Below are 26,312 nucleotides of genomic sequence, written 5' to 3'. Positions count from 1 at the left end.
TGCACCGAGCAGAGACCCCAGAGAGCCACACTCAGAGAAAAACAACTTTAATGGGCACAAATCTGGTGTGCAGGCAGGCTCACTGAACTCCTACATCACCCAAAAATAGACATTCAACGAAATAACAAAAATAGATTATTTCAGCTGCCTGAGAGTGTGGCAGGGGCAGAATCATTCTGTCTTCTCTGGGGAAGGAGCCTCATGGTGACCATCAGCAAGGGCTGAAAACTGGGCCTTTCCCACCCATCACTCCTGGCCTCAGGATGTGGGAGGGGACATCTAAAGGCACTGGGGACCCTGTCCCTGCCCCTTCCACTTTTTACAGCCCCCACTGACCAAGTAAGCATCCCTCCCTCCCTCCTTCGTTTCCTCCTTCCCTCCTGCCCCAAGGGTGCCAAGCCAGTCAGGATGAGAAAATTGGGGAGGGGGCCAGCAGAGGGGAGGGTGGCTGGCCCCACTGTGGGTCCCTGGGCTCCCTGTGGCACTACAGGGCAAGTGCAGTAGCAAAGCAGATGGTGTGGTCCTTCTTATGGCCATCCTTGGCATGGGGAGCTCTGGCACGGCACAGCCACCACGGGGCTCAGCTGCTGCTGGGCTGCAGCTTGGCACTGTCAGAGCTGCTCTGAGAGTCAGGGGACTTCCTCGCCTGCAGCACCATGGTCCAGTACCAGAGGAAGATGAGGAAACCTGGCAGAGGGGAGAGGAAGCGTGGGTGAGCCCCCCTTGAGGGACAAAGCACAGTAGAGAGCGAGCCACCCAGCCTGCCAGAGCTCCTTTTGCACACCCCTCACCACCCCACCAACAAAATCCTGGTGCTCTTCAGAGGAGCCCAGAGTCACAGGCTCACCTTGGAGGGAGTTGATGATGGTGAAGATGTAGAGGGAGACAAGGCAGAACACACCAGAGGTGAAGGAGAAGAAGATCAGGGCCCAGGGGATGCCCAGCAGGATGCTCAGCCCAAAGAGGGCCAGGACATGCTTGAGCTTGTGACCTTTTTTGTTCTGCCGGAGGATCTCCCGTACCATGGCCCCCAGCATGACCGAGTTAAAGAGGAACACCAGGCTGAAGAAACCCAGGTTCACAGCGTTATGGACCAGGGGGCTCGTGATCCAGCATCTGGAGGAGGAGAAAGGGCAGAAGGTTACTCTGTGTCCTCCCACAGGGTCACGAGGAGGGGCACAGAAGTGTGGGGCCAGCCCAGCGCCCAGGGAGGGGGATCCCCCTGGCACAAAACCCCAGAAAAGCCCCAGGCCATGGTGAAGGTTTAGCCAGCTGACTTTACCTATGACCAGAGACCAGGTGACCCATGTGCCATGACTCACATGGTTGCATTGGTGGTTCTGCCATCAATGGATTCATAGATGGGAATGGAGACGGGGCCATAGTTCGTCCAGCTAGCCAGAAGGATGGTCACCACGCAGAAGAAGGGGAGCCCTGGGAGAAAAGAGCAGAGTGAAGTGGCTGCCCTACTCCTGCCCGACTCCAAATCCTTCTGGAAGGACTTCTTGGCCCTTTCTTCCTGCACAGAGCACAAGCCAACATCCTCCCTCCCAAAGGGAAACCAGGGATGGATGGAACACACAGCAAGGGCACCTGGCATAAGCCCTAGCCTGGAGGGAATGGTGCTGTGCTGGACCCAGCTGGGGACCTCCCAGGGATGTGGAGCTTTAGGCCATAAAAGATTACAAGATCTTCCTGCCATGACCTCCAGCCCAGAGCATGGCAAAGAAGCATGGGCACTTCCTGCATCCAGCTGTCCTGGATGGTTCTTTCAGAAAGAAAGGGTCCTATTACTATTTAAAGATCCCAAGTGAGAGCTCTCACAGGTCTCCATTGCTGGGTGATCCCTTAGGATGACCCACCCTTGCTTTAGCACCAGCTTCTCCTCTCAGCCTTCCAGTCTCCTCCTCCACCAAGGCTCTTGACAGACAGCTGCTCCCCCACAGCTGGGTCTCCATCCCCATCCAGGCATCGTATCCATGGGAAAGACCCACCTGAGTGCCCCTCCACCCTGTGCCCTCAGGGGGTCTCTGACCCCCCACGCTCACCCCAGCCAACCAGGCAGAGCTTGAGCAGGAAATGGTCATGGTAGGCATTGAAGACTTCAATCACAAGCCTGTAGAGGTTGTAGCCCTCAACGCCCATCCAGGTGAGGCAGCTCAGGAGTGAGAAGTGCAGAAACAGCCCCCCAGCTCTGCAGATGGCCTCGCTGCTGCTGGCAGCCAGGTGCTCGGAGATGAGGAAGGTGATGTCCAGGAGGAAGATGGCAGCCAGCAGGTTCATGTGGATGTGCATGCTCGTGATCTGGTCTCGCTGTTTGCTTCTGGAGAGTCAAAGGGAGCAGAACTCACCACCGTGCCTGGCCAGCACCGGTGGTGCCCACAGCACCCCACTGCCCTGCATGGGGCACCTTGGCCCAGCAGAAGAGCAAGGAGACTCTTTGGTAGTGCCAGGGACTGAGAGACCAGCCCCACTGAGAGACCACCCATCCCATGTGCAAATTCAGCCCCTGCAGCTGACCCTGCATTGAAGATGCTCAGAGGGCTGGAGCACTTTTCCTGTGGAGACAGGCTGAGTGAGTTTGGCTTCTGCAGCCTGGAGAAGGCTCCAGAGAGACCTTAAAGCACCTTCCAGTGCCTAAAGAGAGCTGGAAAGGGACTTTGGACAAGGGCATGGAGTGACAGGACAAGGGGGAATGGCTTCACTCTGAGGGCAGGTTTAGTTTAGATATTCAGAAGAAATTCTTCCCTGTGAGGGTGGTGAGGCCCTGGCACAGGCTGCCAAGAGAAGTTGTGGATGCCCCATCCCTGGAATTGTTCAAGGCCAGGTTGGATGGAGTTCTGAGCAATCTGGTGTAGTGGAAGGTGTCCCTGCCTGTGGCAGGAGGGTTGGAAATGAATGATCTTTCAGTCCCATCCAACCCAAACCATTCTATATTTTTATGATTCTAAGATTCCAGGTCTGAATCATCCACTTAGGATCAGTGACATGACTCAGGAGAAGACACTCATGTTCTCCTCCAAGTCCTTGAAAAGATCTTTGCAGACTTCTGCTTGCTCCATAAAAATCAAGAAGATTTTCCAAAATCATTGAAAAGAGCTGGTGCTTCTCTAGAAGACCTGACAGAGAGGGTGGATCCTGAACAGGACAACTCTGCTTTCTTCAAACAAGGCTTCTTCATGATGCTTCTGTCCAGGCCACCAACTGCTTGGAGAGCTTGTGCCCACCCAGGGGTTCATGGCCAGGGACAGGACACAAACAGGGAGTGTGGTGTGAACCATCGGTCTGTACCTGAAGTAGAGGAAGAAAATGGTGCAAATGGAAGCCAAAGCCGAGATCAGGCAGCCAGCGTAGCTTATGATAGTCAGGTAATTCCTGTGCACAGAGGTGATGTCTGGAGAGGAAACCTGAGGAAGAGGAGGAATGACAGATGGTGAGGAAGAGCGCCACTGGGAATTATGTGAGGGATCTAAGGGAAGGTGCTACTCACCATGAGCACAGCAAAGTAGGTGAGGTGGTTGCACCTGCACTCGGTCTGGCTGCTCCCTGTCACTGTGGTACACCCATAGCTGTCCCAGCTCCCAGAACTGGCTGTGCAAGAGGAAGGGAGAGCATCTGATGAGCAGCAGGAACATCTGCCATGGGCTAAAGGATCTTCAGGGCAAGGTGTCCAAGGAAAGAGGGAGAACAAGAGTGGGGGGTCCCAGCTTGTCCCAAGCCAAGCACACAGAAATAGCCCGCTCAGCACAGGAACCCATCCCTAGGGAAGGGGAAAGCTATTAGGTTAGCTCCAGAGGGAAAAAACTGACATCACCCTGTGGGAACGGCTTATGGAGTGAGGAAGGGAAGTGCAGAGCAACCTTCACCCTGCTGGTGGGGCTGTGGTACCTTGGAAAAAGGGGCTGACTTCACTCCCCAGGGCAGGGGCACTCACCAGAGGTGTCCTCCTGCCAGAAGACGCACAGTGGGGTCACATTCCTCTGCAACGACAAAACCACAGGCCCTGGTCAGGATGCTGTGGGTTTGTTGCCTGCCCAGCACTTTTGATAAGGGACAACATGGGGCAGGAGACAAGATGGTCTCAGGAGACAAACTATGACTTGGATAAACCAGACTCCCTCTATGGTGAGAGTGGGCTCCAGGCAGAGACCACTGTGTTAACAACTGATGGAGCAGATACCTCCTTCCAGATCCTCTTTTCCAAACAAAGGGTTCAGCTTTGAGCAGGCACCTGACAGAGCCATGATGAGCCAAGCGCCTGCTAACACAGCGTGCCCCAGCCCTGGTGACAGAGCTGGATGTGACACATCTGCCACGAGGCATGTCCTGGAGAGGGGAGGGCAGTGCCAGCACCAGTGCACACAGTCAAGCCATGCTTGTGATACAGCCCCAGAAGACACAGCAGACCCTGCACAGGCAGGCCATGGGCATGGACCTGCTGGATTGTGAGCCCACCCTAAGCTGGCAGGGGCTGAGCCCTCCTTCCCTCTCCAGTCCTGGTGGGATCAGGTTCTATGAGGCCGTTCCCCACCTACCGGGAGCTGGCCATGGAAGAAAGTGAGGACCACTGGCTCGGAGAGGTTGGCCACCACTGTGTCCACCAGGGAGATGCTGACCACCTTGTCACCCAGGACGTGGCTGCTGTTTTCATCCTGTTGGAGAAGGAGGCAGTGGCAGTGTGGGAAGGGAGAGAAGTCAGGTGTGAACCAGAGGAGGCTGCCCAAGAAGAAGGTCCCGAGACTTTACCCATCAAGCTTTTAGCTCATCTTGAAGCACTTTCTCCCAGCAAGCACCAGCACCCTGGTCTGGTGGCACCCCTGCAGCCCAGTACCATGGGACACCCAGCACACCATTCACGTGGGCATTACCTGGAACATGGTCTGCCTGTTGATGTCCATGAGGAGCACCCTGTGCTCCACCACCTCCTCCCTCTCCTTCACCATCATGAACAGGCTCCTTGGCAGGTCCACTGTGAATCCCTGGACCTCTCCACTCTCCTGCAAAGAAAGACTCATCAGGAAAGAGGTGTAGAGAGAGCATGATGGGCCAAGAGCACTAGGGCAGACTTTGCAGGACCCACCTCTCTCTGGGAAGCAAAGGTGAGGGGCTGAGGAGCCCGGCTGGGCTGGACCCTCAGGACAGTGGCATGCACAGTGGCCTCCCCAAAGGTCTGGTTCTGCCCTTCCAGCTCCACCTTGGCCAGTATCTTCTCCAGCTCCCCAAGTTTGCTGTTGGGGAAGGGGCACAGTGAGCTGGGTGCAGCGGGTGTGCCTTGGCAGCAGCAGGAATGGGATGGGCTGGGAACTCACCGCCGGAGCCTCTGCTGCTCCCTGGCCCCCGGGGCTGCTGCCAGGGGCTGGGCAAGGAGGCTGTCCAGGGCAGTGAGCTGCTCCTCCACATCCTGCTCCCACACAGGCATGCTCTCTGGAGAGGCTGGGGGAAAGAAAATGCCATGAAATGCACAGGCACAATTGGCTTCCTTATGCCCCAAACTAACTGGCAGAGCCCTGGTGGGAGCAGAAAGCAGAGGGCTTCAAGGTGATCCCAAGCCAGGAAAGCTGATAGTGACCCCAACCCACAGGGCTTTTCTGCCACCCACAACTCAGCTCCCATTGAGGCCATGGGGACCTCATGGTAGAGACTGGACCTGGAGAAACCACTGGAAAGACCACAGTTTTCTGGGATTTTAGGCAGCATTTTGAAAATCTCCACCTTTAAAGATGCTGAATACCAGGCTTGTCTTTGGGCTGCTTCAAGAAAACCTACATCCCCTTCAATCACCCTTCAGCTATCTTCACATCACCAGGCTAAACCACACACTGGGAAACAACCAGTGGTCTGATGATGCCTAGGGAACAGGCTGGGGATAAAATAACCCTTTAATTTCCTTAAAATGACATTAAATTGCATTTACCAGGGAAGAAGTATTCAGCTTTAGCATCCAGGGAGGTGTTCTTCCCACCCTTTACGATATAAGACACATTGAAGATGTTGGCTCTGGTTCTTTCAGTCTTCTGACTCTCCTGTCCCCGGGGGATGCTGCTGGATGTGTCCCCACCCAGGGGGATGCTCTGCTTCCCATACACCAGCTGCAGGGTCCTGTTGGACTCAAACCAGTAGATGCAGAAGCGGTACCTGCCCAAGGTGGGGGGCAACCTGTACTGGTAGGAGGAGTTTCTCCTGCTTGGCAAAAAGGGCCTTTTTATGATCAGAGCCTGGGCCGTGTTCTCGATGGAGATGACAGCGGGGCCGTGCTCGTAGATGGCAGAGCTCTCCTGGGTCTGGTTTCGGTCACCACAGAAGCGAAAATCCTCTTCCCTGTGGCCACTGGCTCCCACCCCTGCATTGTACAAGCACATAGAGAGAGCAGATCAGCTGCAGGGACAGCCAGCCCTGCAAGCACCACAGCCCTGCAGCAGCTGTCACACGTGGCATGCCAGGCTCTCCACCCCAGTTATTCCAACCCTGTCCTGCAGGCTGAGTGACACCAGCCACGTCCCCAGTGTCACAGCCACGCCGCCAGGGTCTGCCAGGGCCATTTGGGCAACAGGACCTCCTGTCTTTCAGGGACACCCTCTCCCATGTGCCACCACCCACATCAGCAGACACTGAAAGAGGACCTGTCCATTCCCAGGAGGGATGGATGGAGGCCACCTCCTCTCCCTGGAAAGGACCCATTCTGCCCCAGAGACCCACCAGAGGCACATCATCCTAGGAGATGTTTTACTTCTGTGGAAGCCTTGGTTGCACACATCTCATGGTGCCCCCAGCCAATGTTTTGGGACTGTCAGTTACTCCCAGGAGCCCAAACCCAGCTCACCATCCCAAGGCAGGACAGTCTACCTTGGAGGAGGGAGAGAAGGAGTAGGAAGAGGACCTTCATCCCGGGCAGCTCTCTACCTTGGCTTGGCCTTCAAGGAGACAGCAGAGCCTGAAAGGGTACAAAGGGAAGGGGCCATGTGAGTATTTGAGTATCCCCCATGCCATGAGGGCAGGGATGAGAGCAAAGGCTGTGCAGGTGAGGCACAGGCAGCTCCCTGTTGCCTCTGCCTCCAGGAGGAGCCAGGACCACTAGGCATCCAAGCTGGCTGTGGGCTGGAAGGATGGCAGAGGCTGGAAGCCCCTGAGCTCTTAGCATGGAGAGGGTGCCCCACCACTCCAACCCAAGAGTCCACACAGGAGGGGTCCCCTCTTCCACTCTCAGCTCCACATCTCAGTTAACACCCTGACTTCTTATCATAAATGATAGGAACAGAAGGAAACTGTGGTTTCCTAATTTGCCAGCCCTGAAATTATTTTCTCAGATGTTTTCGGCTCCGGCAGATTAGCTGAGGAGCTGGGCACATTGCAAACCACTCCATCATTTCAGCCTGCAGAAACAGGCTCTCCCAGGCACATCCTGGCAATGCCAGCACAGCAACCACGGCTGCCCAAATCTGCTGCTCACAACCAGCTGGGCCACATCCTGCACAGCCCCTTTGCCCATCCCTTCATCTGGCACTCTGCTCCACCACCCTTTTCTTTGTCTTTGAACGAGGACAGGGCTGCTGTGACCTACACTCGGGCCAGCACTGAGCACCCTCAAGTGCAGCCACGCCCCTGCGCTCGCCCAGCCACTGCCTTCACACATACAGCCTTTCTCATTGTGCTTGCCGCCTGCCCCAGGCCACAAACTGCACCTCCAGCTCTGCTAGGATGCACCAAGTGTCACCTCCTCCTCGCCCTGCTGTCACTTCAACCATGAGACACACCCTGCCAGGGTCTGGCAATCAGCAGAAGTCCCCCAGGGTGGGACAGCGTTGGTGGGGACTGTCAGAGCAGCTGGCCCAGCCCAACACTTGGCAATGCCCAAAGTGAATCCAACACTGTAGGCCACTGCTGCACCAACTCCTGCACTGCTCTCAAACATCCCCACCAAAACCCACCAAGAGGCCAAAACTGTTGTTTGCTGTGAGTTGGTGCTGGGGCACCAACCAGCATCACCTGCAACGGCTTACAGCTCTCCCAGATGCTCAAGGGTCATCAGATGCTCAATAACTCATTAGCAGATTTCTCCCACCAGCACAGGCTTTTCTGGAAGTTTCTCTAGCCAGCACAGATCCTGCATGGGTGTACAGCCCACTCCATGTCCTTCCCCCCTGTTTCTTGTGGCAATTTATCATCAGCAGATGGGGGCTTCGGGTTGTTAATTAACCTGCTGCCGTGGCTGTAGCTAAGTGACACTAACGAGGTCTCCCAGTGTGAACTGGGGGTTATGGCACAGGCATGACTTGGCAGGAGTAAATGGATTTGGATGGGGCTGGCACACACTTAGGAATCTCACATATATATCCAAAAAACACAGACCTGGGGGGGCAAAATGCTGTGGGTGATGGAAAACACCTGGATCACTTAAAAGCAATGGAGCTTCATGTGAATGCCAACCATGTTGAGGCAGCACAGAGCTGGCAGGCCAATAAAGCATCGCCTCTGGATGGGGAGTGCTGAATCCTAATGAGGCCTCAGCCCATCCCACTGTGCTGACATCTTTAAGGTTTAATTGGGAAGGTTGGAGGAGAGGATCAGCCCCTTTCAGCCGTTACTCAGCTGGGACCAGAAATCCCTGTGGGAAGGAGGGTGGGGGAGCCAGTATTTCCCCTCCGAGCCCTGTGTGCTCCTGCTGGCCCGACCCTGATTGCCGCTTCCTGAGCTGAACAATAGCAAGAGAAAATCCCCTGAAAATGGCTTCACAGTGAGAAACCACGGCCTCCATCCACACTGGCAACAAGCACAGCAAAGGGAGCAGGATGTGCTGGGCTCTCGTCAGGGCTGAATCCTGCCTCGTCATCTTCCCATACCCGGATGGGGAAAAATTCCTGGCTTGGCCTCAAAATCAACCAGATTATGTACAAAGAGGTGGCAGACACTCTGCCAGGGCTGCACAGCTTGGAGCAGGCTCCCTTATCAGCAGAGAGGGAGGCACTAGTTCTTATCCTCCAATCACCATTAACATACTGGCCTTGGGAAGAAAAGCCAAAGCATTATATTGAGGTCTCTAAACCTTAGGTGAATAGAAGGCAGGGGAAAAAAGACTTAAAACCCCACAAACAAAAGGTGTTTACTATCACCTTACTGCCTTCTCGGTGACTTGGCAGCAGGCATTTAAGTTTATGGAGGTGGCACGTGGCTTTTGGACATGACGTTTTTCCCAAGGAGAAGGGAAGATGCTCTGATGACTCAAACAAACGCCGGAAGCAGGGAGATCCAGGAGCTTTTATCTGTTTTTCTCCAGCTTTGTTAGGAAAGTGACGCTCTGTTCCTCGAGATGTGAGTGAGTCTGAGGCTCGTCACCACACTGGGGTTACTCAGGCAGCCTCTCAGCAGCACGATGAGGAAACTGTGGCACAGAGAGGCAAGCCAGGACGGGCTCCTGGAGATGCAAAACAGCTTTGCACAACCAGCCCCTCATCATAGGGACCAAAACCAATGTGCCCTGGGTCTGGAGCTGTACGGGATGTGAGGACCCCATGGGGGTCCCCCTGCAAAAGGATGTCCCAGTGTCAGTATCTGAGTGCTTCACAAAGTGCCCTTGTCCTTGGCCAGTGGTGCATGCCCAGCCACACGTTATTCATGGCATTGGCATGTGATTCCCAGCACCAGTGGGCTTGGCTAATGCCCAGGGAGTCGAGGGGCAGCTGCACTGTGCCAGCAGCCCAGCAGTGCCAAGCTGTGCCATGGGGTGCTTCAGCTTTTCCCGGGGCCATGGCACTGCACAGAACACCCAGCACCTCCAAGATGAGTCTTGCCAACAGGGTGAAACCAGATCTGATGGTGATTCCCACGGGAACGGCACAACTCCCTGCCAGATCTGTTCTTTGCCAGCCACTGGCAGCCATCCCTTCCCACAAAGGCTGGCATCCCTTCTCACAAGGGCTGGCATCCCTCCCCCACAAAGGTGGGGAGAACCAAGGGGAGGCTGGCACAGGCGCCTGCCAGCGCCTGGGGCTCCTGGGACAGAGCGTTTGCTTAGAGCTGGGTCTTGACATTCAAAACTTTTTTTAAAATTTCCATTTCCTAAAAAACACCACAAACAGAAGTACCACAGTGAACTAACCCAGCACTTCCTCCAGTGCCAGGGCAACACAGCACCTGGCTCGGCAGCACACTAAGCCTTGTGGCTTCAGCAGCAGCCACACACACTCTGCAAAGGACCAGGTACACCCACACCGGGCTGAGGCTGACGTGACATGGTTACAACGCAGTGCAAGGACATCTCTGGCCACAGGGCTACAGACAGTTGTCCCTGCCACACACTCCCACCTCACAGGCTTCTTTGAGAGCAACCCCATTTCTCCTCCTGCACATCCCCCTTCCAAATCACTCCCTTGGGTTTCAAATGACTCCCAAAACACCCTGTCCACTCCCTTGGGTTTCAAATGGCTCCCAAAACACCCTGTCCACTCCCTTGGGTTTCAAATGGCTCCCAAAACACCCTGTCCACTCTCGGGTCTTCACATGAGCAAGATCCTCATCGCCTGCCTGTGCTGCAGGTGCCAGGGTAGGGAGGTGCAGAGCAGTGCGAAGTAGCTCAGGACCACCCCAAATCAGGTTCCCAGGTATGTGGCACAGAAAACAAGGTGCTGGAGCCTAGTGAGGGCAAAGTCTGAATCACCCAAGGACCCAGGTAACAAACTGTGGGCCTCCCAGATTCCTGCCAAAGCCCAGCTGTCGGGTGGGCTGATGGGAAAGGAGCTGGTGAGTCCAAGTGCTCCTGAAAAGCAGGCGCCAGCAGGCTGAGCCCAGCTGGTCCCGTGCAGACATTGGCACGCTGGGAGCGACCCAGCCTCCTGCCTGTGAACCACACAGCTCTGCCCCTGCACCCACGGGTGCCACCGCAAGGTGCAGGGATGGCCAACCCCAGAGATCCCCGTTCAGCCAACACACAGTTGCTCCAAACCTGTTCCTCTGCAAATAGCAGCCCCCAGGCCGCAGGATTAAGAGCTGGACTGCAACCAAGTATGCAGCATTTTCAGGCCTTGGCTTAATTCACGTGGGAGCTGCAAACCCAGCAAGGGACACGGCATACCCCACTGTGGCTGCAGTCCTGGGCTCAAAGGATTTGCCCCCGGCCCATCTCTGAAAGACTCCTGGCTCCCTGCTGGTGGTGGAGCTTGGGGGGGGGGGGGGGGGGGGGCTTACTGCAGCCCTCAGACCATGAAATGAGATTTGGCTTCCTTCCCTCCACAACAGCCATTCAGACTTGCTGCCAGGAGGTTATTCCAGGAGACTTCATTTCAATTCTCCAGCTGGTCTCACTGAGTTTTGCTGGTCTCTCTGGAGGGGCAGCACAGACAGTGGGTAGAGACCACCCCAAGCATCCTACATCCCATATCCCGCAGCGACATGCCAGGACCGGCAGCAGCAAACTGGGAGGTTGCAGAAGGAATCCCCCCAAAAGGCATTTTAGGGAAGGGAGATAACCCTGTCGAGACATGCCGGCGATCCCACGGGACGCTGCACCCTCCGCCGGGAGGGAGGAGAGGAAGGAATGAGGTGTGCTGATGGTTCCCACAAAGTGGGAAGCAATGGCCACACACCGGCCGACAGCCGGGGCTTCGTGGAGCTCAGCTCTGCCGCTGGCAGCAGCGCAGAGCAGCCGGTCCCGGTCAGCTCCGGGGCCTTGTGGCCCCATGGCCCAGGAATCCAGCCTGGCTCCGGGACAGGCGAGTGCGAGCTCCATGGAGCAGGGATGAAGGCTGGTTTCGCAGATCACCGGCACCACGGCCATGAGCAGACTCCCCGCTCCTTGCCCAGCCCGGGCACCCCCCTCAGCTCACCCCCACCACTGAGCCCCCGCACCCGGAGCGGGGTGCCGCTCAGACCCCCATAGAGACCCCTCCGCTCCATCCATCCAGGCTGCTCCCTGCCCGAGCAAGCCGGGGCGCTGCCCGGTGCCACCGTCGGCGCGGAGCCCCCCAGCCCCGCTGGGTTGCCCCAGCCGCAGCTGGCGGCCACCCCATTCACTCCCGTCCCGCCGCTCTGCCCGCGCCCGGAGTGCCGCAGCATCCCCTCGGTTCCCGGTGCCGGGCAAACGCCCCTCAAGGCGGCCTCTGGGACCCCCACGGCGGACACCGGGCTCCGCGATCCTCCCTCGTCCGCGGCTCAACCGCTCCCCGTTGCCCCCATACCTGGAGTCGGTGCGGGCTCGGCCCGGCACGGCCCGGCACCGCCCGGCTCCGCACGGCTCCGCACGGCTCCACTCGGCTGGGCTGGCACGGCTCGGCACGGTTCGGCTCAGCACCACCGCACACCTCGCAGCGCGGCTGGCCGAGCGCCGTGCCCGGGGAGCAGCGCCCCGCCCCGTCCCCCCGGCGGACGGTGACTCAGCGGGGCGGTACCGGGACTGTTCCCCCCGCACCGACCCCTCCGAGACCCCCGCGATCTCTGCGGGAGCCGCGGGGCCACCGCCGTCGGTCACGGCACCTGCCCGGTTCGGCTCGGCACGGCTCTCAGCACCTCGCAGCCCGGCTCGGCTCAGAGCGGTATCCCGGGACCAGCGGCCCCACCCCGTCCCCCGGCGAGACCCCCCGAGATCGCTGCGGGGCCGCTGCCCTCGGTCACGGTGCCTGCCCAGCGAGCCCCGGGCCGGGAGCACCGGGCGGCTGCGTCCCCGCCCGGCCAGCACCGGCACCACCGTGGGCTGGGGGACCTCGGCTGGGGACAGCCGGGCGTGCCGCGTCCCGTCGCCCTTCAGCTGCGGGCTGGCGGGCGTCCAGCGGCGGAGCCAGCAGGCTGCACGCCTGACTGCCAACGGGATTAAAAAATAACAATTAATGGGAAAGCAGCCGGGACGGAGTGTCCCGGTGACCCCTGTCCCGCTCCCCGCAGGGTGTGAGGGAGGAAAGGAGCAGGGCAAGGAGCCCAGATCCCAGGAGAGGGATGCACAGCGCTCCCCTGGAGCAGGTGGGCTGGGGTGTGGGGTGTAGAGCCTGGACGCGAACACAGCTCCCTCAGCACCCACCCCAAGGCTGGAGATGGGCGCCCCGGCCCTCAGTGGGAGCCGGGGCTGGAGGCAGCGCTGTTGGAGTGGGTAAAGCTGCTCCTGCCGCGCCTGCACCCAGCCCTTTGTGTGTGCCCCGGGAAACAGCCGGGCTGGAGAAAGCCGAGACGCAGGGAGCGGAGGGAGCAGGGCGGGGGGGAGAGCTCCAGGAAGTGCCCTGGGTAAATAGTTGCTCTTGCAGATATTTTCAATGGCTTGAAAATATCTTTCTGCAGGGGGAAGGGTGGAAACAACTTCCCTCTCCAGCAGGAAAGGTGATGGACCTTGATCCACGAGGTTTGTGCCACCACAGGTGCCATGGCTGCTTTGGGATCCCTGGAGCAGGGGACATCCCGCAGTTTGCATCACCCCACTGCCTGGTTTCATTTCCAGCTCCAAGCCCCGATTTCCCTGGCTGCCACGGGACAAGGCTCCCATGAGAAGCAGCTCACATGGCCGGACCGTGGCTAAAGCGGCCGGACCATGGCTAACAGAGCTGCCTTTGAAGTCCGGCCGTCCCCACGCCTCGGGGAGCTGGGCGAGCTCTCAAACGCACGCTCAAGCAGCCAGAGCCGCGGGAGCATCGCGGGGAGCCAAGCCTCCCACTGCGGGTCATCCCGACCGGCTCCTTGGGGAAACGCCATAAATCCACCTCCCGGGAATAGCTCTGCTAAACCCAGGATTAGGCTCTCCTGGAGAGGGGAACTAGGTGCAGACCCCTCGGACCACTGAGGAAAGGATTTTTTGCTTCTGCTCGTGGAACAAGGAGTCTTTTGTCTGCATTCGATGTTATCAGAAGTTATTTTTAGGTCAACGCCTGCACTTGCTGGTGTTGTCGGGATTATCTCTAAGTCGACAGACCTTCAAAGACTCTGCCTGAGCACGAAGAGGGAGGAAATCCTTGTGTTGTCTTTTGGAAGGGACATTTGCCCTTGGACTCGGCCTGATAAGGGTTTATTGCTTTAACTGGGGAATTCCTATGAAAGCCCCACAAGTTTTTAAGAATCCTAAGAGCTCCTAAATCCATTAAAGTGCTTAAATATGCTTAAAGTTCCTGAAAGTCCTAAAAGATCCTGAAAGCCCTGAAAGCTCCTAAAGCCCTAAAATGTCCCAAAACCCCTAAATGCCCTAAAACCCCATAAGCCCTAAAAGTTCCTGAATATCCTTGAAGTTCCTAAAAGCCCTAAAAATTTCTAAAAGCCCTAAGAGTTTCTAAACCTCTTAAAAGTTCCTAAAAGCCCCAAAAGTTCCCAAAAAGCACTAAAGTTTCTAAAACCCCTTCAATTTTCTAAAAGCTCCAAAAGAACGCTAAGACTTCCAAAATCCTCTAAAAGCCCTAAATCTTGCTAAAAGCTCCTCAAGGCTGCAGCGGCGGGCGGGAGGGAGGGAATGTGCCGGCAGATCGCGGCGGCGGTGCGAGGGGATGGGCAGACTCCGGCAGGAGAGGGCACGTCGCACCGGGCTGCTGCCAAACAAGGGAGACAAGCGTGGGCAGTGGGAGCCCTGGCGCCGTCTGCAGCCGAGGGCTGTGCCAGCCCCACTACCAAGTGCTGCCAGCCCCACTGCCCAGCGGTGCCAGCCCCACTGCCAAGTGCTGCCAGCCCCACTGCCCAGCGGTGCCAGGGTGCCCAGACCCCTCCAAAGCCTCTCGGGTGCTCCCAGCAAAATTCCACCATAACCAGGGCTCAGCCCAGCTCCGGTGGATGGAGGAGGATGAAGATGAGGAAGCAGAAGGGGGCTGGTGGGAGGGGATGCCCCTAGATCTCTCATCCAGATCTGGTGAGCAGTGCCAGGAGAGCCTGGGGAGTCTCGGAGGGTGGTGATCCTAGGGGAGCGCCTCAGCTACCTTTGAGCGGGTGCGGATGCTCGTGCTCCCCCCTTGCTGCTGCTCCACCTCCCTCAGCCTTTCTCCTGGAAAAACATCCGGTGGGGAGGTGGGTCCACCCCACGTGGGGATTTCTCCCTCCACGATAACAGCGACACAACAGGTGCCAGAGCAGTAAAACCCGAACCCGTAGGCACAGCAGTAAACAAGAATTATTTGTTTAGGCTCGGCTTTGCAAATAAACCCCCGGTGGTGTCAGGGAAGTCTGGGGGAAAACTGGTCCCTGCAGGTGTCTGCACGAGCACCAGGTGAGGATGCTCCCATGGGATGCAGTAACTGGCTCCCCAGCAAACAAGTCCCAAAAGCAGATCCCAAAATGGAGCCAAGGTCTTCTCCAAAACTTCCATTTCCCACGTGGATTTAGTGTTTTTCCTGCCTGCCTGTATCCCCAAAATCTACAGCATTTGCTATAATTCCACGGCTTTGCCCCTGGAGCCTGGTCTGAAGCCTGAAGCCTCCTCTCTTGGGGAGAAAAGGATGGCACAAGCCCTCCAGCAGCCCGGTCCTGGCTCCTGCCAGGTAAGGTGTCCAGGAAGGTAAGTGGCACCATTTCTCCTTGAGAAGATTATAGGGGCCAGGCCCCCTCCTGGCCATGCCCAGGAGCTGGATGGAGCCAGCCCTGGCGCTGTGACACTGCGGGGGTGGGAGGCTCGATCCCAACCCGTGCTCCCCGGGGAGTGCTTCAACCCTGCTCCTGGTGTGGCAGGGTGGGAAAAGGGTGACCCCTGGGCACCAGCAGTGGGCTCAGCTACCCAAGAACCAACATGTCCCACCAGTCCCCAGAAGGTTTAGCTCTCTGGGGACCTCCCAGGGATGCTGTGCTCCCGCTGCCAGGAGGCAATCACCGAGTGACTGTTTCCCAAGCACCACCGGATACCGGAGCAAGGTGGATATACGGCAGCCAGAGTGACTCACAGCACAAACCCCGAAATCTGGAGATGGGGAGAACGGGCACGGAAAGCGCTGGGATGTGACTCTCCCGCGGTGGGGCTCAGGGGGAAAGTCGGGCACTTGGCACCTCACCAAACCCGCAGGGATTGGCACCTCACCAAACCCGCTCTCAGTGAATAGCTGAAGTCACCGCCGGAGCGGTGAGCCATGCACAGCTCATCCCGTGTGAGCGGGGGCACCGCGGGGCCCGGCGGGCTGCGGGGAGGGGACACAGAGCCCCGGCGGGACGGGCCTTTGTCCGGGATGCCGGCGGCACTGACGGGAACGCGGCGGCGCTGGCTGCCCTTTGTGCCTGGAACAAAGAACAGCCAGAGGCTTCCTTCGCTGTCCAGAAGCGGGAAGGAGCCAGAAAAGGAAACGTCACTCGGCAGAGATGGGCAGCGTGTCCGGTGGTGCTCGGTCCCCTGCCACCGGGCCAGAAACGGGCACACCAGTTAATGGCACCTCCCTGTCTCACCCTGCAGGGACAAGCGTGGGGGCTGTGGGAACCCTGATGTCGCCACAGGCGGATTTGCCATGCTGCGATGCTGGTCTGCATTCCAGCAGGCAGAGTGGGATGTCCAGCTCCAAAACCTCGGGCATCAGGAGAGGAAAAACCCCAGTAACATTTCCAGGTGATATCTGGTTTATGCGGATGCACCGCGGGCTCAGGACCGACCCGCTGCCCCCAACTGATGGATTTAGTCCCTGCAATTTGTCCTGGCTATTTATGTCCACAGGCTGGATTGCTTCAACTCCGAAAGTGTTTGGTCACCTTGAGGAGCTCTGCTTGGCTCTGCCTTCCTCAGTGAGAGCGGGAGGAAAGCCGAGTATCACTTACTCACTTCCCATCCTCTCCTCCACCCAAACTCCTCTACCCGATGCCAAGACAAAGCCCTGCTCACGCATTTTCCCGCCGCCCCAGGGCTGCAGGTGGCCTCCACCCGTGCGCTGGATTCGGGGCGAGAAGGAGGGCTTCTAGTGTGATGCTGTCGTGGCTGAAAACCCAGGGTCGGTGTGGTATGGGGATGCCACAGCTTATAGCCACTTCTGCCAGCCTGCAGCCGTGCTGGCACCAAACGGATCTGGGGGTTGTTGCTGGAGATCTCCCGCTTTTGACCGTGCCTTGTGAGATGCGCAGTGGCAGCTCCTCAAGGGGGCTCAGAGGTCCCCTCCCATTAGTCAGGGGACACTTCGGCACCGCTGATAGCCACCGGCCGTCCCTGCGCGTGCATATTCCCGATGTGGGACCATTCCTGCGATCCTTGTGCCATCTAGTGGGACCTGCACCAACCACCCGGCGGGTGTCAGAGCGGAGCAGAGCCCGGCCAGAGGCGCCCGGCTCACCCGGCAGCGGAGGAGACCCACGCGGGCAATCCGAACGCGCTGCTAAAGAGAAGCAGCGGCCAGTGCTGGTTGGTAGCAGAGACACCACGGGCAGGGGGGCAGCCGCGGTCCCCAGGAGACACCGCACCCAAGAGCCCCGAGCTGCAGCTCCCCAGCAGCAGCTCCCACCACCCAGAGATTCGGCTTTTAGCCCCAGTGCTGTGCCCAGAGTGTCAGGGTGCTCAAACTGTCCGGGATGCCCGCGGTGCAAGCTGTGCCTGGCATCCTTGCTGGGTCTGCAGCCTGGGCTGTGCCCAGCCTGCCTGGGAAATGTGGTGTGCCAGGGACTCCTGGGGTGCACGGAGTGCTGATCTCCACTCTCTGTGAAAGGACATGGGAGGTGGAATGAAGGGGAAGTTTAGTTTGGGCATTAGGAAAAGGCTTTTCACTTAGAAGGGGGTCAGATACAGGGACAGGCTTCCCAGAGAAGAGGTCATAGCATCAAGCCTGGCAGAGTTAAGGAGTGTCTGGATGATGGTTCTTAGCCACATGGTTTGCTTTCAGGCTGTCCTGCAAGGAGCAGGGAGTTGGACTCAGTGTTTCTCATGTGTCCCTTTGAACTCAAGATAGTCTGATCCTGTGATACCACAGTTGATGCTATTGCCAGGATGGAGCCACCACAGTCCATGACACCCCCAGTCACCACAGCACAGCACTCCAGCAATGGCAGCTGGCCTAGCTGAGGGAACAAAGGTCGTTTTTTACCCAAAATCGTTAGGTTTGCCCCAAAAGGCTTCATTTTTTGCTTCATCTTGGCTGCTGGGTCCAGCTGCAGGGATGTGGCCATGAGCAGAGTTGCAGGGAGCAGGGGTGACTCAGCCACACCAGTGCTCATTGTGGGGCAGCAGTGCCACGCTGTGCTTGCCCAGCGCCTGCAGCCACTCCTGCAACATTTCTAGGTCTCAGTTCATGACGTAGGGCAACCATCTGCTTCAGTCTGACCTATCCCAAATGGGAGCTCCTTGGGAACAGATTTAAGGGGGCCTGCTGGCCATGGCCAGGCTGGAAACCCAGAACTAGAGGAGAAGGGCGTCAGGACGAGGATGCTTGGACCACAGCAGTGGGTCACTGGCCACATCTTTCGGTGACGCGCCCCAGACCAAGGAGGTTTGATTTTTGCAAGGGTAAACCCCACAAATCCCAGGATGCTGCAATGCGTCCTCGAGCCTGCTGGTGTCACCAAGACACGCACGTCCAAACAAACAGTTAAGACACGCTTGGAAAAACTTCGCCGGTTTTAGTGTCGGGAGCGGGTTAAAGCCGCAACCACGCACCCGCAGCTCTGGCCAAACCGCCTGCAAAATCGCTTCACCGGCTGCAAGAGACGGCGCCGGTTCCCCTGGCACAAGACGCTGGGATAGGGGCGTAGGAGAGGAAAGCATCCCTCGCCTCCAGCTTTTTGGGGTTGTTTCCAGCTGGAAAAAAAATCCGATCTTGGAAAGAAGTTTTGCTTTGATTTGGTTTTCCCTGCTTCGCTCGATCCTGGGGGAGAAAAAGTTGTTGATGTCCCATAGCATCGATTCCACGTCCCGCGGAACACAAACCCTCTTGGCCGCTAGTATTTCCCATTTTTTTTGTCTGAAAGGCATCCAGCAAAAGGGAAAGAGACAGGGGCAAAATGGTGGTTTGGAGTTTTGCCGCTGGGCCAGGAGGGAGCCAGCACGGGTATGTGGGGAGATACAGACACCGCGCGGCCACCGCTCTCCCGGGGGCCCCGTGTCCCCCGCCGCGTCCCCGCGCAGGTCCCCACGCCCCGGGGCAGACACGTGTGCGCAGCCCAGCAGCAGCCACGGGCAGGGTCCCCAGCCTTGGGAGCACACGCTGTCCGGGCCCCCAGGCCCGGCACGCTGAGCAGGGCTGCCCGCAGCCCCCGAGCACCGGAGCCCCACGCGTGCGGCCCCCCCGCCCGTGCCACGGGGCAGGACACGCAGCGCGGCCCGGGACCGGCCCCCGGGCGCGGGCGGGGGGCGGGAGCGGCGGCGGGGGGAGGAGGAGGAGGGCGAGGAGGAGGAGACTCGGCCGCAGCGCCCCGGCCCGCGCGGGCCGCCCGCACCGCCGCCGCCGACACCGCCGGGTGAGCGACCGGGCCGGGTTGGGCTGGGCTGGGCCGGGCTAGGCTGGGCCGGGCGGGCAGGCGGGCGGCGGCACCGGCGGCACCGGGAAACTTGGGAGAAACTTTGGCGGGGGAGGGGCCGCGCCGGGCCGGGCCGGGCCGGGCCGCGGCGGGGCGGGCGGGGCCGTGGCGAACCGGGCGGGGCCGGGCCGAGCGGTGCCTCCCGGCCGGACCGGGGGGAATTCCGGCGGAGCGGAGGAATGCGGGGCTCCCGCCGCCCGGGCCGCGGCCGGTGAGTGACGGAGCCCGGCGCCAATGCGGAGGCGCGGGGGGCGGCCCCGCCGGGAGCCCGCGGGGCAGGGGCGCGATCCGCCCGTGCCGGTGACCCACGCGTGCTTCCCGCGGGTGTTCCGGGGCTGTCCGTGAGCCACGCGTGCTTCCCGCGGGTGTCCCATGGATGTTCGTGCTCCACTCGTGCTCCCCGTGGGTGCTGCATGGTTGGCGGTTCTCTGCATGCATTCCGTGGGTTGTGCGTGGGTGCCTGTGCACCGTCTGTGCTCCCGTGGGCGCTGCTTGTGCCGGGTCCTGCCAATGCCTGGGATTCCTCCAGGAGCAACCGAGAGAGCGCGGGCCTGGGCTTGCTGCTGAGTTTTAGCAAAACTTCACAATTTCAGCAAATATCACCAGAAAATTTAGTTCTTTCTCCTATGCAAATCCCCGAACTGCCATCGGCCTCCGTTCCCGCTGCTCCAGCACTGGCTCTCCCAGCCCAGCCGGATTTGGTAGCAGGTCTGGGCTGCACCGTCCCAGAAACCTGCCGGGGCTGCGGGCAGCCGCGGCTGGACCCTGTACTTATCCCATTAGGACGCGCAGCAGCCTCCCATTGAGGTTTCCTGGGGCGGCCTGCCTGCCTGGCCGCACTGGGTGTGAGGTCCATGCCGGGATGTGAGCTCCATGCCGGGATGGGGACACTCAGCACCGGCCCCTTGTTGCGGCATCATCGGAGAGCACATCCAGCTGCCGGGACACACGTCCTGCTGCCACGCCACGCCAATCCCGCAGCTCCGGCTCTCCTTCTGGAGCTGTTCCTGCTTTGCTGGCCCCGGATCCAGGCTCTAACCCTTGCTGGAGCTGCTGGGGTGCAGCTGAGTACCCCAACTCCAGCAGCAGGGATGGTGTTGGAGGCTCACAGATGATGATGTCATCAGATGACCTCATGCAGATGACATCATGCGAATGACATGTAGATGTCTTCCCGTCATTGTGGTGCGCTGGCAGAGGCGCCTGCAGAGCTAAGCTGAGACCAGATGCCGATGGCCGGGCTGTGGGCTGTGGTCCTCACTGAGGACCTCACTGGTGTCTTCACTGGGGATCTGGCTGGGGCCGTCACTTGGCTGCCAGCTGGGGACCTGGCTGGGGACATTGCCAGAGTCCTCACTGGGGACCTGGCTAGGGTCCATCCCAGGGATCTCATCACTCAGTGTGCTGCTCCCCAAAACCAGGGACCGTGCCCCTGCCCACACTTTCCTTCAGCCACCTGCCGCGGTCCCCAGCTGACCCGCCGTGTCTCCTGCAGGTCCCCGGGTGCAGGACGGTGACGGCCATGCCCTAGGGGAGCCCCGCCATGAGCCAAAGCGGGGCGTCGCGCCTTGCCGGCTCCCCGCCGCTGCCGGGGGGCTCCCTCCTGGCCCTGCTGGCCCCCGAGCCCTCCCCGTCCCCCCCCAGCGGGACACCCTCGCCCGGGCCCCCGCCGGCGCTGCTGGAAGGGGACTGGGAAGGGCGGGAGGAGCTGCGGCTGCGGGAGCTGGAGGAGGCGCGGGCGCGGGCGGCGCAGATGGAGAAGACGATGCGCTGGTGGTCGGACTGCACGGCCAACTGGCGTGAGAAGTGGAGCAAGGTGCGAGCCGAGCGCAACCGGGCTCGGGAGGAGGTGCGGCAGCTGCGGCACCGGCTGGAGGCCCTCACCAAGGAGCTGGCCAGCCTGCGCCGCGACCGCGACCGCGACGAGCGCCCGCCGCCACCGCGGCCACCGGCACAGGCACCGGCACCGGGCAGCGCCGGCAGCCCGCCCGCCGACGGAGCTGAGGGGGACGCCGGCCCTGAGCAAGAACCCGTGCGGGATGTGGGGGCTGAGGTGCCCCAAAAAGCCAAGGTGGGCGTGTGGGGCTGCCCCGGGCGGGCAGGGGAACAGGGGAGCTCCTCATCCTTGTCTGCTGCCCATGGGTACCCCCAAATGAGCACTGCCTGTCCTGTAAAGATGGGCAGTGGGGGGGGGCTGCTCTTGGGGCAGGACTGGGAGGGCCAGACCCCTCTCAGAGCAGTAGAGGATGATCAGACCTCTCTTGGATTAGTATGGGGGTGTCAGACCCCTCCAAGCAGCACTTTGGGCTCAGACACCTCTTGGAGAAGTACAGGGCAGTCAGATCCCTCTTGGAACAGCACTGGGGGGATCAGACTCCTCAGAGCAGTGTCATGAGGAGATCCAGAGCCATCATAGCCCATGCAGTGAGATCACCTTGGCACTGGCACCAGTCCCTTTCCTGGGGTTTTCCGTTTGGAGGCACTAGGCAAAAATCACTGTGCCAGTACAGGGGATGGTGGCATTGGCAGTGCTGGTGGCATCTCCCAGCCACGGCTTGATTGTCAGGGTGTCCATATGGGCCTCTGGCAGGGGATTTTGCTGAAGGAAGGAGAAGGAGGAAGGGGGGAGCACACCAGAGCCACCTCAGGGATTATCCCAGCTGCTGCAGCCATCCCTCCTCTGCTGCTGTTAGCTCTGTCACAGCACAGAAGTCACTGCTCAGGGTGCCACACTGTGACAGTTCAGTCCACCTGACAGCACAACTGCCAAGTGACAAATCTGAGACTAATGTGAGCACCCCCCACAGCTCCACACTTGGTCCCCAGGGACATCCTGTCTGCTGGAGCCCCCTGCTGCTCATTTACTGTGTGCTCAGAGCGCCTGGTAGAAGGTCACCCATGTGGCAGTCCTGGGTGAGATCGGTGTCATAAATTGGTTTTAAATTTTTGGATACCAAATTTCTAGCATGGCAGGGAGCTGGCAGCAGTGTGGTGATGTGTGGGAGCTCCCCTGGGAGGGCAAGTCCCTCTTCATCAGCCTTAGGGAATCCCCAGGGGATGGAGGGAGAGTGCTCTTGGTTATGGGGTGAGGGCTGGGTGCTGTAGGGGCTGGGGAGCCCTCTCACCCTGTCCCCTGTGCTGGGCCACCCACGGCGCCCCAGGAGCTGGAGCTGATGGAAAACATCTTGACGAGCAAGCAGGAGGAGAGCTGGGAGCAGCGGGGCCCCCGGGCCTCCTTCAGCCGCCAGGAGCGGAGCCGCCTGCTCTGGGAGGACGTCAGCGCCGTGGAGGAGGACGCCACCAAAGTCACCGCCCTGAAGCTCAGGCTGGATGAGTCCCAAAAAGTGCTGCTCAAGGAGCGGGAGTGAGTTCTTGGGACATCATCCTCGCAGGGTGCCAGCTGATACCAGCCTGGTCCCCACTGGGATGGTATGTCCCGTGGGGTCCTGCAGGCTGTCACTGTCACTGCCTCTCCCCAGGGACAAGCTGGCGCTCAGCAAGAACATTGAGAAGCTGGAGGGCGAGCTCAGCCAGTGGAAGATCAAGTACGAGGAGCTCAACAAGAACAAGCAGGAGGTGATGAAGCAGGTGAGCAAGGTGCCTGGGGAGCAGAGCTGCCCCAGGGGTGGCCTGTCCCTCACAGGGTGGCACATCCTGATGGACATGGTGGCCCACAGCCACTTCTCCAACACCAGGTTGCTTGTTAAGGGTCTTCATTAGTGCTGCTGATGCAGTGGGTCAGGTTGGGTGGATGTGTGTGGGCAGGGCTCAGGTGGAAGGTTGATGTTCACAGCCACCTTTGGTGCCATGTCCTCCCACAGCTCAACATCCTGAAGGAGATTCATCAGGACGAGCTGGGGCGCATCTCCGAGGACCTGGAGGATGAGCTGGGTGCTCGCTCCAGCATGGACAAGAAACTGGCTGAACTGCGTGCAGAGGTGAGGCCAGACCCCAGTGTGGGGGACAAAGGGGGCAGAGGGGGGTCCTGCTGCCCCCCAGCCACCCCATGCCCCTGTCCCAGATGGAGAGGCTGCAGGCAGAGAACGCGGCTGAGTGGGGCCGGCGGGAGCGGCTGGAGACGGAGAAGCTCAACCTGGAGCGGGAGAACAAGAAGCTGCGGGCACAGATCGAGGACCTGGAGGAGGTGCTGGCTCGCAAGCGGCGCCAGACGGCCAGTGCCCTGGACACTGACCTCAAAACCATCCAGGCTGAGCTCTTCGAGAAGAACAAGGTGCCAGGGGAGGTGTCCCCCACCACCGCATCCCTGGGTGACTCTGTTGTGGGGCTCAGCCTTCCCAAGGACTCCCTCAAGCTCAAATTTTGCCATCACCTTTCAAGGGATGGTGGTGACCCTATCCTTGCTTCATCGGGTCATGGGGTGGAGCAAAGGGAGAGATCCCTGAGGAGGGAGGAGGGGGCACCCCAGTGGTGGGGGTGTCTGTCCCATGCTCAGCCCCCTCCCCATGCCCACCACAGGAGCTGGCTGACCTAAAGCACGTCCACACCAAGCTGAAGAAGCAGTACCAGGAGAAGATGGCCGAGCTGGCCCATGCCAACCGCCGGGTGGAGCAGCACGAGGGAGAGGTGAAGAAGCTGCGCCTGAGGGTGGAGGAGCTGAAGAAGGAGCTGGCCCAGGCTGAGGATGAGGTGGGAAAGCTCATGCTAGTGGAGGAGGTCAGGGAGCTATTCTGCTCCCTACACAGCTGCCAACAGCACCATCCCGTCCCATCCCATCCCATCCCATCCCATCCCATCCCATCCCATCCCATCCCATCCCATCCCACAGCTGGATGAGGCCCACAACCAGACGCGGAAGCTGCAGCGGTCGCTGGACGAGCAGACGGAGCAGAGCGAGAGCTTCCAGGTGCAGCTGGAGCATCTGCAGTCACGGTGAGCAGGGGCTGGGTGAGCCACGTGGGGACCAGCCAGGATGGGATGTTGTTCTCCTTGCCACCATCCCTCAGCCAGCATCTGCCTGGTTGAACCCCGGGCTAAGCATGGCCCAAGTGCCTCTGACATCCTCGGGAGGGGCACAGCCATCCTCTGAGCAGTCTTCACCCCACCTTGAGCTGGGTGGCATTCACCTCCCAGTTAAACCAGCACAAGGCTGCCCAGAGACCAGCACAGCTCAGTTTTATGATGCTTAGGGTTGCACCCACTAGTACTCACAGCCAGGGCAGGCTGCTAGCATCCCACACCAGTTTGGGGAGGTGGGAGCTGACTTTTCTTGCCCTTAAAACTTTCCCCGGCCCTGCTTTGCCTCTCCAGCAGTAAAGAGCTGAAATGGCTGTGGGATCGATGCTGTGGCTCCGGGAGGCGCTGGGGGGGTGTTTATAATCATCCTTTATTTTATTGGGACATCTGCATTAAATCACAGAACCATAATGGAGGATTCATCCCCCCCCCCAGACTCCCTGTGCACTCAACCCTAAATAATTCATGCTTTCCAGTAAAGTGTGGTGGACTGGTTGGATCTCACTGGATCCTTGGCCTTTGGATTTCAAATTTGATTCATAAAATTTCCATGATGAATTTTCACACAAAGGCAAGAAAAGAGCTAAAACCACCACAGGTTCCTGGGGATGCGAACTCCTGGGGTTTTTGAGGGTTCCTCAGTTTAGGGGGACGACACCTCCCTTCTCTGCAGTCCTGTTTGGGTCTGTGATGTCCATCCATGGAGAGAGGTTTAGCCTGTGCCCCACTTGTACCGAGCACCATCCACAGCTCCCAGTTCCAGGCTGGCCCAGGCTGCGGGGCTCATCCTGCGCTCAGAGCTTAGTGAGGGCTGCAGGAAGGGATCTCTGGGGTGCAGTCATGCTGTAGGGGTGCAGGGGAATGGGCTCGGCCTCAGGGCCCCCCCAGGGCCATGCTGCCCCCCCAGCCCAGCAGCTGTCCCCCGCAGGCTGCGGCGCCAGCAGAGCGCCCCGCTGTTCGGCAAGATGCGCAGCGCCCGCTTCGGCCCCGACGACGCCGGCGACGGCACCAGCGACCCCGACGAGGATGAGGACCTGCAGATACAGGTGCCCTAGAGCCCAGGGCCAGTGCCACCACCGCAGGATGTGCCACATCAGTCCCCTGCATTCAAGTGCGTGTCGCCACAGGGCCCAGCTGTGCAGTGATCCTTGTATAGATGGGGAAACTGAGGCACGGAGCGGTGGGGAGAAATTTGCCCAGGGTTTCTCCAAAATCCACTGCCTCTTGGACAGTACTGGATGGCCCTTCAGCCACTGGCATCTCCTGGGACACTGATGTGGCCACTAAAGCCAGCATCACCGAGCAGCCCAGGAGGAGGAGGTGCCGGGCAAGAGAGGCACCAAGCTTGGCAGCCACAAACTGCCCACTTCTTTTTATATATATTATATATATGTATGTATTTGTATATGATTTTTTATTATAAATACAGAGCCCAGATGGGCCCAGGCTCTGGTGGTAGTGTGAGCCGCTGGTCTGTCCACACACAGGAGTGAGGGTGGGGACGGGACACATCTGGGAGAATTGGCATTTCTTCACCAGCCAGACGCAGGCCTGGGTGTCACCCACTGGCATCCCTGTCCCCATGCCTGGAGACCAGCCCAGTGTGGGGGTAAAGCCTATCCCTGGGCCTGTGCAGTGAAAAGTGTTCACCCAGAGGTGCTCACCCTGGCGAGGTGCAGAGGTGCTCACCTGAGGGTGCTGCTCACCCCAGCACAGCCCCTTCAGCCCAGCCCCCCAGCACAGGGCCCTGGGGGCTTTGGAGGCGCTCAGACACAACCTTATTAAAAATTAATATTTCAGTGAGCTAATCCCCTCGCTCTGCCTTTTAATTGATTGGCTAAAAGCGCAGCTCTTTGCTGCTCATGGGGTTTTTTTAATGCTCTTTTATTTCCAGCGATTATTCATATTTTTATAGCCCAACAAGTGAAGCCGCGGGGGTGGGGGTGCCTGGGGGCAGTTTTAGTGAGAGGCCTGGAAACCAGTTT

General features: G+C 59.3%; 2 protein-coding genes across 4 annotated transcripts; one reads left to right on the top strand and one right to left on the bottom strand.

Moving 5' to 3' along the window:
- Positions 1-31: 31 nt before the first annotated feature.
- Positions 32-12,307, bottom strand: LOC132332770 (adhesion G-protein coupled receptor G1-like). Of its 2 annotated transcripts, none has more exons than XM_059857364.1 (14): positions 12,168-12,307; positions 6,844-6,931; positions 5,915-6,340; positions 5,310-5,433; positions 5,081-5,228; positions 4,869-4,997; positions 4,536-4,652; positions 3,935-3,980; positions 3,491-3,591; positions 3,292-3,407; positions 2,049-2,323; positions 1,323-1,434; positions 848-1,116; positions 32-687 (listed from the first exon to the last, which is right to left on the bottom strand). In XM_059857364.1, exons 2-14 carry the CDS (start codon positions 6,881-6,883, stop codon positions 581-583), a joined length of 2,010 nt encoding a protein of 669 aa, XP_059713347.1. In that variant the 5' UTR covers positions 6,884-6,931; positions 12,168-12,307; the 3' UTR covers positions 32-580. The 2 variants fall into 2 exon arrangements, with proteins under 2 accessions (XP_059713347.1, XP_059713348.1); XM_059857365.1 differs by lacking the exon at positions 12,168-12,307 and adding an exon at positions 9,108-9,315.
- A 6,919-nt stretch (positions 12,308-19,226) lies between these two features.
- Positions 19,227-25,779, top strand: CCDC102A (coiled-coil domain containing 102A). 2 transcript variants are annotated; one of them, XM_059857361.1, is made up of 9 exons: positions 19,227-19,293; positions 20,849-21,424; positions 22,515-22,717; positions 22,833-22,941; positions 23,175-23,291; positions 23,375-23,584; positions 23,830-24,000; positions 24,140-24,243; positions 25,256-25,779. In XM_059857361.1, the coding sequence occupies exons 2-9, from the start codon at positions 20,897-20,899 to the stop codon at positions 25,380-25,382; spliced, it is 1,569 nt and encodes a 522-aa protein (XP_059713344.1). In that variant the 5' UTR covers positions 19,227-19,293; positions 20,849-20,896; the 3' UTR covers positions 25,383-25,779. The 2 variants fall into 2 exon arrangements, with proteins under 2 accessions (XP_059713344.1, XP_059713345.1); XM_059857362.1 differs by lacking the exon at positions 19,227-19,293 and adding an exon at positions 19,476-19,564.
- The last annotated feature ends 533 nt before the right edge of the window (positions 25,780-26,312 follow it).

This window comes from Haemorhous mexicanus, chromosome 12, assembly GCF_027477595.1.
Source record: "Haemorhous mexicanus isolate bHaeMex1 chromosome 12, bHaeMex1.pri, whole genome shotgun sequence".
Classification (NCBI taxonomy): domain Eukaryota; kingdom Metazoa; phylum Chordata; class Aves; order Passeriformes; family Fringillidae; genus Haemorhous; species Haemorhous mexicanus.
Note: the sequence above shows the minus strand (reverse complement) of the source record. Positions and strands in the feature narration are given on the sequence as shown.

Excerpts from the sequence above, each read along its gene's own strand:
- LOC132332770 (XM_059857364.1), bottom strand. The coding sequence starts at position 6,883 with ATGAAGGTCCTCTTCCTACTCCTTCTCTCCCTCCTCCAAG. Across the intron at positions 3,592-3,934 it reads CTGGCAGGAGGACACCTCTG|CCAGTTCTGGGAGCTGGGAC; the intron begins GTGAGTGCCCCT and ends CCTCTTGCACAG. Across the intron at positions 1,117-1,322 it reads AGAACCACCAATGCAACCAT|ATGCTGGATCACGAGCCCCC; the intron begins GTGAGTCATGGC and ends CTCCTCCTCCAG.
- CCDC102A (XM_059857361.1), top strand. The coding sequence starts at position 20,897 with ATGAGCCAAAGCGGGGCGTCGCGCCTTGCCGGCTCCCCGCCGCTGCCG. Across the intron at positions 23,585-23,829 it reads AGCTCTTCGAGAAGAACAAG|GAGCTGGCTGACCTAAAGCA; the intron begins GTGCCAGGGGAG and ends TGCCCACCACAG. Across the intron at positions 24,001-24,139 it reads TGGCCCAGGCTGAGGATGAG|CTGGATGAGGCCCACAACCA; the intron begins GTGGGAAAGCTC and ends CCCATCCCACAG.